Source organism: Rhinichthys klamathensis, unplaced genomic scaffold (assembly GCF_029890125.1).
Source record: "Rhinichthys klamathensis goyatoka isolate OS25496 unplaced genomic scaffold, OSU_Roscu_1.1 h1tg000115l_1, whole genome shotgun sequence".
In the NCBI taxonomy this organism is placed as follows: domain Eukaryota; kingdom Metazoa; phylum Chordata; class Actinopteri; order Cypriniformes; family Leuciscidae; genus Rhinichthys; species Rhinichthys klamathensis.
This window is the reverse complement of record NW_026606652.1, coordinates 1000994-1013186: the sequence shown is the minus strand read 5'-3', so window position 1 is coordinate 1013186 and position 12193 is coordinate 1000994. Positions and strand designations below refer to the sequence as shown.

Below are 12193 nucleotides of genomic sequence, written 5' to 3'. Positions count from 1 at the left end.
AGCTATATTTATAGGCCAAGGCCACGCCTATTCTGGCGGGACGTGACGTAAATGGGCGCGAAGCACCCCCATTGGGTATCACGGCCTCATTGGCCTCTCTCGATAGGCTGCTGCTGTTGCCACAGGTCAGCCAATAGGCAAATTAAGGATAATTTTTGGCTTCAATATCTCGAGGAAAAGAGGTTTTCCCCATAGCGTAAGATATTACGCAGCACGAGAGATACTCTCGTAAGAGAACACGCTTTTGCAAATCATAATTATAATCGAAATTCTGATTTAACAAGTCATAAATATGAAATAAGAAAAAAAAACAAAATGATTTAAAAAGCCATTGTGACATGAATAGTACGAATTATGACAAGTCAGTCGAAATTATCATGTGAAAGTCTATTATGATATTAAATTCGAAATTATGATTATAAAGTATGACCTAGATTAAATGCCCATTATTATAGCCTGAGCCACATTTACCCAACAAAAGCCATCAACTGTCTGTTGTGGTAGTGTGATCTGGCCTTAAATATGATTTTCAGAACACCTGCACTATACTTTTATATACACAGCAGCCATAGAATAACCATTTTTGGAGCAAATAACCTCTTAGTGAAACGTTCTTAAAATAACCATTATTCTTAGTGTGAAGAACCTTTTTCCACTGTAGAGAACCTTTTGTGAAAAAGTTCCTTGGAAGGTTCTTCATGGAACCACAGATGCCAGTAAATAACTATTTGTTTGTACTGTACCCTTCTGGTCAACTTCAAAACTTTGCATTGAAACTTAATTTCTCCATGATTAATAACATGTTTTTGCTACATTATTCCTAAGTTGTGGAACCGTTGTCCACTGAAACTGCATATTAACGCACCAGTGGGGCTCGACAGCCTTAGTCAAACGGGTTGGCGCGTATGGTCGCGTTGCGGAGAGATTGTGGTTAGGTCTCAGCAGCAGGAGGGATGTACAGTAGAGGTCAGTAAGCTGGGCTGAGTTGAGTGGGGGACGGAGGGGGGTGACACTGGGACGCCAGAGTCACTGTCGAGCCCTCTTGAGGTGTCGTGGGCTAGTCGACGAAACACTGAGGACGGAAGGTGCCCACTTGAAGACCCTAGAGATGTCCCCTACTCGGTTCAATCCAGACGGTTGTCGTGCTGGTCCTGTAGTTGCAGCCGTCGCGTGCGCTAACGCGCCAAGTACACTGCTGCCGTTAACGCCGGACAGAAGGGGAGTCACACCACCTTATGGAAAGAAGTGTAAATGGATGGAGAAGCATAGTTTACTGTAAAGCTACGTCTTGGTTTTGCTTATCTTGGCGAAAGCCGAGTACAAATCAGCATGAAGTTTTAACATCTACTCTCGTGTAATGGAAATCATAAGTCACTTTGGGTAATAAAATATCTGTAAAAAAAATACAGATATTTTTCCACATTGATGTACAGGTCCTTCTCAAAAAATTAGCATATTGTGATAAAGTTCATTATTTTCCATAATGTAATGATAAAAATTAAACTTTCATATATTTTAGATTCATTGCACACCAACTGAAATATTTCAGGTCTTTTATTGTTTTAATACTGATGATTTTGGCATACAGCTCATGAAAACCCCAAATTCCTGTCTAAAAAAATTAGCATATCATGAAAAGGGTCTCTAAACAAGCTATTAACCTAATCATCTGAATCAACTAATTAATTCTAAACACCTGCAAAAGATTCCTGAGGCTTTTAAAAACTCCCAGCCTGTTTCATTACTCAAAACCGCAATCATGGGTAAGACTGCCGACCTGACTGCTGTCCAGAAGGCCATCATTGACACCCTCAAGCAAGAGGGTAAGACAGAAAGAAATTTCTGAACAAATAGGCTGTTCCCAGAGTGCTGTATCAAGGCACCTCAGTGGGAAGTCTGTGGGAAGGAACAAGTGTGGCAAAAAACGCTGCACAACGAGAAGAGGTGACCGGACCCTGAGGAAGATTGTGGAGAAGGACCGATTCCAGACCTTCGGGGACCTGCGGAAGCAGTGGACTGAGTCTGGAGTAGAAACATCCAGAGCCACCGTGCACAGGCGTGTGCAGGAAATGGGCTACAGGTGCCGCATTCCCCAGGTCAAGCCACTTTTGAACCAGAAACAGCGGCAGAAGCGCCTGACCTGGGCTACAGAGAAGCAGCACTGGACTGTTGCTCAGTTTTGCATGTCATTCGGAAATCAAGGTGCCAGAGTCTGGAGGAAGACTGGGGAGAAGGAAATGCCAAAATGCCTGAAGTCCAGTGTCAAGTACCCACAGTCAGTGATGGTCTGGGGTGCCATGTCAGCTGCTGGTGTTGGTGCACTGTGTTTTATCAAGGGCAGGGTCAATGCAGCTAACTATCAGGAGATTTTGGAGCACTTCATGCTTCCATCTGCTGAAAAGCTTTATGGAGATGAAGATTTCATTTTTCAGCACGACCTGGCACCTGCTCACAGTGCCAAAACCACTGGTAAATGGTTTACTGACCATGGATAAATGGACCATGGACCAACTCTCCTGACCTGAACCCCATAGAGAATCTGTGGGATATTGTGAAGAGAAAGTTGAGAGACGCAAGACCCAACACTCTGGATGAGCTTAAGGCCGCTATCGAAGCATCCTGGGCCTCCATAACACATCAGCAGTGCCACAGGCTGATTGCCTCCATGCCACGCTGCATTGAAGCAGTCATTTCTGCAAAAGGATTCCCAACCAAGTATTGACTATTGAGTGCATAACTGAACATAATTATTTGAAGGTTGACTTTTTTTTTGTATTAAAAACACTTCTTTTATTAGTCGGATGAAATATGCTAATTTTTTTAGACAGGAATTTTGGGTTTTCATGAGCTGTATGCCAAAATCATCAGTATTAAAACAATAAAAGACCTGAAATATTTCAGTTGGTGTGCAATGAATCTAAAATATATGAAAGTTTAATTTTTATCATTACATTATGGAAAATAATGAACTTTATCACAATATGCTAATTTTTTGAGAAGGACCTGTATAAGGACAAGAATTTAATATTTTGATTCATTTTAAATAGTACATTTATGCATTCTATGAGAAACAATAGTGAATATTGTTAACTCTAAACTCGATGACAGGATGTAAGTGCTTTTAGTAAAGTAAATTTAAACATACTACATCTAGCATAGAGCTGTAGAATGACATCGTAATTTTCATTTTAAGACAATGACATGAAGAATCACAGATTTTTCAAGATCTCCGATTTCATGTGCTTACATTTTTATTTTCAAAATGTAATAAAATTACAATTACAAGAACACACAATTACATATACACACACAGAGGCTGCTTCCAAACTCCTTTCATGGACTGTCTGGTTTTTTTTTTTGCTGCTCCGCAATTTAGCTGGTATTTTTCCAACATTATAATTGTAAATGTTGGAGAGGCTTTGGACTGTTAGGTTTGGATTAGGTGATGGATGAGTAAACCCTTCTGGGTGCCGGTAAGAGCACAAATAATGAGGAGACAGGTGATCAGATTAACTTGGTGTATTGTAGGTAGATGGATGGATCACAACTGTATATTCAATGATGTACATAGTCTGGAAAATAAGTACAATAAAGAGAATGAATAAACTAAATACAATAATAAGCATTCACTGTTAAATAATTAAATAATTATCCTCAATACTCATCATTGACATTTTTCTACTTAACATCCAGTTGAATAAACAGAAACATGGTATTAAACAGGAAAATACACACTATAAGGGCAATTTGTCCTCAATAACATACAATGCCCATATATGGGTAACCGCATGGCTCATATGCATTACATACAAACAGACATGACGCTGATCGTCTAGTATTGGAACATATTAACAGACCGACTAACATCCCCTCATTAATAACCCATAACATTGATATGGCGCTTAATAAAGAATGAATCGTCACACTCAAGTAATAGCCTATTACTAAATACTAGCATATTACTGATCTGGATAACACAGAACGATCTATACAGGACATGTCCGGACATGCACTTATGTCACGGACGCTTAACTCTATTCAGATCAAGTTACACAACTGAAAATCAACATAAATATAATCAAATTGACTTACTTTAAGGGCAATGACTAACATCATAATATTACAGTTGCACCAATCACCCCGAACGAACAGGAATCAGCAACTTTACAGCTGACAGCTCTCACAGATCACCTACACACAGCAGATAGCGGCAGTTGCACTGACGACTGTACACTGTTCTGCATGTTACCATGACTACGGTTTCAGAATAAAAGTCCCGACTAAATGCGGTTTCAGAATAAAAGTCCCGACTGAATGAGCCTTTAATACAGCCGCCCCCAAAGATGTGGAGCATCTTTGCTGCCATGAAAGGCGACTTCACTTATCAGGGGCTAGCAGCATCGGGACAATCCTTAGGTAAGGCTGGCAGGATGACTAGGCGGGCTACCGGTCTGGTGTAAACTTGGCCCTTTATCTGAACGTCCGCTGAACGGATATGACCATCCGGACTTAGGTGAGTCTTGATAACTTGTCCCACAGGCCATAAACCACGAGGTAATTGGGGGTCTACAACTAAAACAAATGTTTTCTCCTTCAAGTCAGGGGGAGAGGCTTGCCATTTCTGGCGAGTTTGAAGGCTGGGAAGATAGTCCCTAATGAACCTTGACCAGAATCGGTCCGCTAGGATCTGGGAATGTCGCCAGCGCCGGCGACTTAGCATCTCTGATTCTGGGTAAATGACTTGAGGCAGAGATCCATCCGGCCGCCCCATGAGGAAACTATTTGGCGTCACTGGGTCAGCATCTGCAATATCGGACGACACATAACCCAAGGGTTTTGAATTCAGGATGGCCTCCACTTCCAGCAAGACGGTCATCAACACTTCCTCGGGAACTGACTCTGAATCCAAAACTGTGTACAAGGCTGACTTAACAGATCTCACCTCCCGTTCCCAGACTCCACCGAAGTGGGGGGCCGATGGGGGATTGAAATGGAAATGGATCTTCTGACGAGCAAGCTGATGCTGTATATCAGGAACTAATGCGGCATAAGCTTCCCGTAACTCCCTTTCACCCCCGCGGAAGTTCGTACCTTGATCTGACCATAACTCAGCCGGTGTCCCTCTCCTCGAGACAAACCTTCTAAGAGCCATGAGGAAGGAGTCAGTACTCATGCTTGGAAGTAGGTCTAAATGGACTGCTCTCGTGGTCAAACATTTAAACAGAATACCCCAACGCTTCTCTGTACGTCTTCCGAGTCTGACCAGCAATGGTCCAAAACAGTCCATTCCACAAGAATGGAAGGCAGGCTTGTAGAGCCGAAGACGAGCAGAGGGTAAATCTGCCATCTTAGGGATTGTCGGTTGGGCCCTCCACCGTTGACATTCCGGACACTCATGTTGAAACCGTCGCACAGCTTCGCGGCCACGAAGAATCCAGTAATATCTCCGTAGTTCGGCAAACAGCCGTTCAGATCCAGAATGATGTAACTTCTGGTCATAATGATGTATGATCAAACGGGTGACTGGGTGATAAGGGTCCAAAACCAGAGGATGTAAAACAGAGTCCTCAATGCCTGCAACTCTCCTCAGACGACCTCCTACCCTGATAAGACCACTGGACGGATCCATTTCCGGGGCTAAGGTGATTAGACGACTTTTGGACCTGACTGACTTCCCACTCTCTAACAATTTATAGTCCTCAGGAAATGATTCCTGCTGCACCCGTCTGAGAATTTGGAGCTCAGCCTGATGGTAATCCTCAGCCTGGGGAGAAGTCCCAGGAGAAATGGTAGTTCGAAGTTCTTGGGCTGTCACGTCCAATAGTTCCTGCCAGGTATGGTAGTTCCACCCATCAGTATTGCCAGAAGAAGGAGGGCAGGTACTGATCCCACAGAAGGCCGATTTCCGCAGTTCAACCTTGTCTGCCATGGTCTCAGTCGTAGGTAATACTGGCCAATCCTTGGGATCCTGGAGGAGGAAGGAGGGTCCTTGAGACCATCGGTTGGATGCAGCGAGGTATTGAAGAGGTTTCCCTTTCGTGAGGTCATCAGCCGGATTGTCTGCAGAACTTACATAATGCCATGAACACTTATCCGTCAACTCCTGGATCTCAGCAATTCTGTTTCCGACAAAGACTCTGTATCGACAGGACTCCGAATTCAACCACTGAAGGACCGTGGTAGAGTCTGTCCACAGGGAAATAGACTTGATGGGTAGGGTCAACTCTTTCTCCAGTAACTTAGCCAACTGTGCTGCGACTAGACTTCCGCAGAGTTCCAGTCTTGGAATAGAGTGAGCTCGTCTAGGAGTGACACGCGAGCGTGCGATGATAAAGGACAGGTAGGTCCGACCTTCCTGGTCGGTAGTCCGGAGGTAAGCCACCGCTCCGTATGCCTGCTCAGAAGCATCCGAGAAGACATGTACCTCATGAGTAGCTATACTCATTTCAACTTCAGGAGGGAGATATGGCCGGGAAAACGTGATACCAGGGAGGTATTGGAGTTCCTCTTCCCAACTATTCCAAGACCGGAGGAGCTCAGGTGGTAAGTTGGGGTCATCCCACCCTCTCTGTTTGTTCCACAGTTGCTTAATGATCACTTTCGCTCGAGTCGTAAAAGGTAGAAGCCAGCCAAGAGGGTCGTATTGGGAAGCTAGGACCTTATATATATTCCTCAATGTAAGAGTGTTATATACCACAGGTCGGTGCTTGTACGACAAAGTGTCCGTCTGCCAGTTCCAGCTCAGGCCTAGCGTTGATTCAGGGATATCTGACTTCTCCTGCGTCAACCACAGTTCCACACTCACAGCTCGGGCATTGGTTGGTAGGTGACTCACCACACCAGGAGCATTGCAGGCCCACTGGCGAATGTCAAATCCAGCTCCAGAGAGGATATTCCGTAGTCGATCAATCAAACTTCGCGCTGCTTCAACAGTAGGCAGGCTCTGCAGGCAATTATCGACATAGAAACATCTCTCCACCGAAAACCGAATCGTTTCATCAGTCTGAGGATGTTGCTGTACATGGCGTTGTAGTGCGTAGGTTGCACAGCATGGACTGGAGGTCGTGCCAAAGGGTAGTACCTGCCACTCAAGAATCCTAGGTGCCTCATCCATCTTCAGGTCCCGCCAAAGGAAGCGGAGTAGAGGACGATCCCCAGGTAAAAGGCGAACCTGGTGAAACATCGCCTTGATGTCCCCACTCACTGCCACAGGATGTTCTCTGAAGCGGATAAGAACACCCAATAGCGAGGCCCCAAGGGTGGGCCCTGGCAACAGGTACTGATTGAGGCTTTGTCCTTGATACTGATGGGAGCAGTTAAAGACAATGCGGCACTTTCCATTGTGACTAACAATGTGGTGAGGGATGTACCAGCATTCAGCCGAATCAGGTAAGGGGTCAGTCGCTTCCCGAACAGCTCCTGTCTCAACTAATTTCCTCATTTCCTCTTTATAGACCTCAGCTTTGGTGGGGTCCTTCAGCAGACGCCTCTCTACACTACGAAGGGTAGGTAGGACTGACTCCTTAGGTGCATTCAAACAAGGCATATCCTTACGCCGCAGTAAAGGCGTAGCTAACCGATTGATGCCCTCCACAGGGTGAGTGCGGGTTTCCATCTCAAGCAGCTGAAGAGCCTCATGATCTTGCTTGGACCGGGTTACATCTTTACTCTCCCACTGCGGACCCACATCCAACTGCCACAGGCGTTGAACATTCTGGAAGAGTTCGTCCTGAATTGGATCCATGGATGTTAACAGGCATTGCCGTGCTGCATGAGGCCGCCCCATGAAAGGAATGGGGCCCTGGAGCGTCCATCCTAGGCGTGTATGAACTGCAGCTGGCGCACCCGGGCCGCCCCAATGAACAGGCTCTGTCGGAATTATGAGATGGGGCTGATCGGAACCGATGAGAAGTAAAGGCTGGACTTCATTAAGTGTACTGATTGGAAGACCCCGCAGATGCCTGTACTTCTGTCGTAGCTGTTCTACTGGGTAAGACTGGCGGGATAGGTTAAGACGATCTGCTGTGAAGGCATGATTGATCTTATAACTGGTTTGGGGTTTACAGATGGAAGAGATCCGAAAGGATATGGAAGAGCCATGAAGGACCTGAATATCGTCTCTCACCGTCCGCAAAGGCAGATCCTCAGGGACACCCTTGATGCCCAAGGCCTTAACTGCAGTGGAGAGCAGAATAGTCCTCTCCGAGCCATCGTCAAGAAGAGCGAAGGTGTCAAGGGTGCGATCTTCATAATGTAAATTTACAGGAACCACTTTGAGCATGACTCGACCTCCGACAGAGGGTTTATCCAGGAAGAGTCGATCCGGAGAGGAATTCGTCAGGCAGCTCTTTTCCACTTGAGCCGAATCCTCCCTCGGGGATAGACCAACATTCACCTCATGAAGAGGGCGGAGATGTGTGCCTTGGCATAGGTTGCAGGGTTTCTTAAGGTCACATTGAGCAGCATGGTGTGCCCTAGCGCATCGCCAGCAACGGTTGTTACTCCGAATCCATGTCCTGACCTGGTCAGAGTTAAGCTTACTGAAGGATGCACACTGGCTTAGATAATGCTCAGTCTGATCACAGAATGGACAATACCGTTTCACTTTAGAAGGTTTAGTTTGTGAAACGGGACCCTTGCGAGAGATGGGAGTCTCAACTGGGGGTTCTTTAACCCCATGCAGGATGGTCACAGTTCTCTTTCCAGAGTCTTGCTTAGCGTGAAAGACTTTAGACATCGGCTCGGCATCGTAGCTGTGGCACCATGTTTCGTAACGGAGCCAGTTCGAAAGGTCAACTAGATTAGGGGTCATGCCAGGTTGGTGGAACATATGGCGACGGAAGTCAGCACGCAGCTCAGGTGGAAGCTTACTAAGAAGTCGCGCAACATGGGACCCACAACTTAGCTCCAGTTCACCATCGCGTCCCAAGGTTCTCAGTAGTCCCACTAGTGACTGTACCTGGAGAGCGAACCTCTGGAAGGCAGATATATCACCTCGCTTGATGTCAGGACTCTCAAGAACAACAGCGATCCTCCTTAAGGCAAGTTGATGCGGTTGACCAAACTTCTCATGAAGTGCAGTCATTGTATCAGTGAATGGGGTAAGGGAGTTCAGATAAGCGTCCGCTATCATTCTAGCCTCCTCAAGCTTGAGATGATCCACTAAGATCTGGTATTTGAAAAGTTCTGTCCCGTCAGGAGGGAGCAGGTTCTCTAAAGCAATCCGGAGTCTGGCAAACTCACCAGGATCAGGCCGGCTAAACTTAGGAATGGTAGGGGTAGGTCCTCTGTACACATATTCAGACATAGATACTGCAAGAGGTTGATTGGGTTCTACCTTCATCGCTAGATTTGGAGGAATCGAATAAGCAGGCATAGAGCTGAACCGTGAGGAGATAGGTACCGACGTGCGGTTGGCAGGTAAAGGCATGGCCGCAGGTGTTAGCAGCTCTTGAAGCTCTTTAGGAGTAGGAGGAGGGGGAAATCGCCAGACATCAGGAGCATAAGGTTTAGGAGGGCGTGACTGAGTAGCTGGGGATACAAAGGGATAATTTCTGGTCTCTGGCATCACAGGTAGGTGAATTGTGGCACCCGTATCAGACAAAGCAAGGGCATCCACCCGGGCTCTCAGCTCAACGTCAGGCTCAGGCCACGGGGGTGGGGGAAGCTCAGCGAAGTGTCCATCCTCCACTAAGTTTGTAGATTCAGCTGGCCTCAGGGGGCTGGATAACTGAGACGCTGTCAGCTGTGCTGGCGATAGGTTCTCTCCTCTAGCTTTACTGAGATCGACTCGAAGGGACTGAGCCACCTGTACTAATTCTCTAACTTCAGCACGGACTTCTCTCAACTCCCTTAAGTCAGCCTGGAAAGCCTGATGTGTCTGCATTAGTTGTGCATGCTCCTGGCGCAAATGCTGTCGCTCACGGTCATGTGCAGAGGTAGTGAAATCAGCTGCCGAAGGCGACGAGAAGGAACGCTGAGGACATACAACATGCTGTGGAGGCAGATAATTCGAGGACATGATCTGTGATCCACCAGAACATATCAGGTCACCATCAGGGGCAATGGCGTAGGTCTGGAAGGATGAGGGGGGAGTCCGTTGGGCAGGTGCCTCCCAGGTTTGTGGAACATCATGATCAGCGACAGGTCTGCCTCGTGTATAATGTACCTCATATTGCTGTAGGTAAGCTGGAGGACGAGTATGGCGCTTAGGGCGAGTTCCTCCAAGCATCTCCTCATCAGAGTCCATAACTTCAGAGGGGAATACTCAATCCGGCTCGAAGGACCAATTTGTTGGAGAGGCTTTGGACTGTTAGGTTTGGATTAGGTGATGGATGAGTAAACCCTTCTGGGTGCCGGTAAGAGCACAAATAATGAGGAGACAGGTGATCAGATTAACTTGGTGTATTGTAGGTAGATGGATGGATCACAACTGTATATTCAATGATGTACATAGTCTGGAAAATAAGTACAATAAAGAGAATGAATAAACTAAATACAATAATAAGCATTCACTGTTAAATAATTAAATAATTATCCTCAATACTCATCATTGACATTTTTCTACTTAACATCCAGTTGAATAAACAGAAACATGGTATTAAACAGGAAAATACACACTATAAGGGCAATTTGTCCTCAATAACATACAATGCCCATATATGGGTAACCGCATGGCTCATATGCATTACATACAAACAGACATGACGCTGATCGTCTAGTATTGGAACATATTAACAGACCGACTAACATCCCCTCATTAATAACCCATAACATTGATATGGCGCTTAATAAAGAATGAATCGTCACACTCAAGTAATAGCCTATTACTAAATACTAGCATATTACTGATCTGGATAACACAGAACGATCTATACAGGACATGTCCGGACATGCACTTATGTCACGGACGCTTAACTCTATTCAGATCAAGTTACACAACTGAAAATCAACATAAATATAATCAAATTGACTTACTTTAAGGGCAATGACTAACATCATAATATTACAGTTGCACCAATCACCCCGAACGAACAGGAATCAGCAACTTTACAGCTGACAGCTCTCACAGATCACCTACACACAGCAGATAGCGGCAGTTGCACTGACGACTGTACACTGTTCTGCATGTTACCATGACTACGGTTTCAGAATAAAAGTCCCGACTAAATGCGGTTTCAGAATAAAAGTCCCGACTGAATGAGCCTTTAATACAGTAAAGCTGCACTGACTATTGCTGCGTCCCAATTCAGAGGCTGCATCCTTCGAAGGCCACATTCGAAGGCCAAATGCGGCCTCCAAATGTGTCCTTTGTTTCCCGTGCAATGAAGGATACAACAGATGGATACTTCACAGCCTTGCCTCTCCCAGAATTCATAGCGTGCTAGTGACGACAGGATTTATTTGAGAGAAATTGCCAAATTAAACTTTTAAACTTTTAAAGTATTTGGTTTCAACTTACTCAAATGTAAAAAACAACAACCTTTAAAGCAGTTCAAAAGTTGACATATCTTACTAAGAGGTATTTGTATATAGTTTATACTCTTTTACGTTTTGTTTTCAGACAGTTTAATGTAACTTTCAAAAACGTCTAGAACAAACGTTACCGTCACTCATCAACGGCAGCTGTCACAAGCTACGTTTCCATCCAAACGTGAAGCGAATCGTTTCAAAGTTCGCAAATAAACAAAAAACAAAAGCGAATTAGCTGCGTTTCAATCAAGTTGTTAGAGCAGATGACGGTGGTATTGGTGACCTAGTAACCAACAATAAATAAAACACCATCAGTGGAAACAGCCGATAAGGCAAGTGGGTTTAATGTTCGCTACGTCAGAATTTATTAGGCCAATGTGTTTCCATCTCCCATTATTTGCATTAACTCTTTTTCGCACAAGTCAAAAACTTTTAGCGAATTAAGGGATCTTTTCCCCTCGAAATTTGGCATTTCCATCACTCGTTTATGATGCGATCCTTAAAAATGCACATAAAAACAGAGTAATGAAAACATAGCTTCAGTTTCTCTAGGCGACAAGAAGAGTCCTCCGTAGGCTAGACCGCCCCATTTTACAACGCCCACTCAGACCTTCGAACAGGCCCGTCGTCAAGGGTGGGGCATTGGGGGGCAGTGCCCCCCCAAATGACTTATTTGTGCCCCCCTAATCATTCAATATTAAATGTCTACGGTTGTGATTAT

The 12193-nt window shown here is 45.2% G+C and overlaps 1 protein-coding gene across 2 annotated transcripts; it reads right to left on the bottom strand.

Moving 5' to 3' along the window:
* Positions 1-3504: 3504 nt before the first annotated feature.
* LOC130088227 (uncharacterized) lies at positions 3505-11206 on the bottom strand. Of its 2 annotated transcripts, XR_008807447.1 has the most exons (3): positions 10978-11206; positions 4093-10457; positions 3505-3572 (listed from the first exon to the last, which is right to left on the bottom strand). XR_008807447.1 is itself a non-coding variant. In XM_056254897.1 (2 exons), the coding sequence occupies exon 2, from the start codon at positions 10247-10249 to the stop codon at positions 4385-4387; it is 5865 nt and encodes a 1954-aa protein (XP_056110872.1). In that variant the 5' UTR covers positions 10250-10457; positions 10978-11206; the 3' UTR covers positions 3505-4384. The 2 variants fall into 2 exon arrangements, 1 of the variants encoding a protein (XP_056110872.1); XM_056254897.1 differs by having other exon boundaries at positions 3505-10457.
* Between the last annotated feature and the right edge of the window lie 987 nt (positions 11207-12193).

Excerpts from the sequence above, each read along its gene's own strand:
- LOC130088227 (XM_056254897.1), bottom strand. The coding sequence starts at position 10,249 with ATGGACTCTGATGAGGAGATGCTTGGAGGAACTCGCCCTAAGCGCCAT.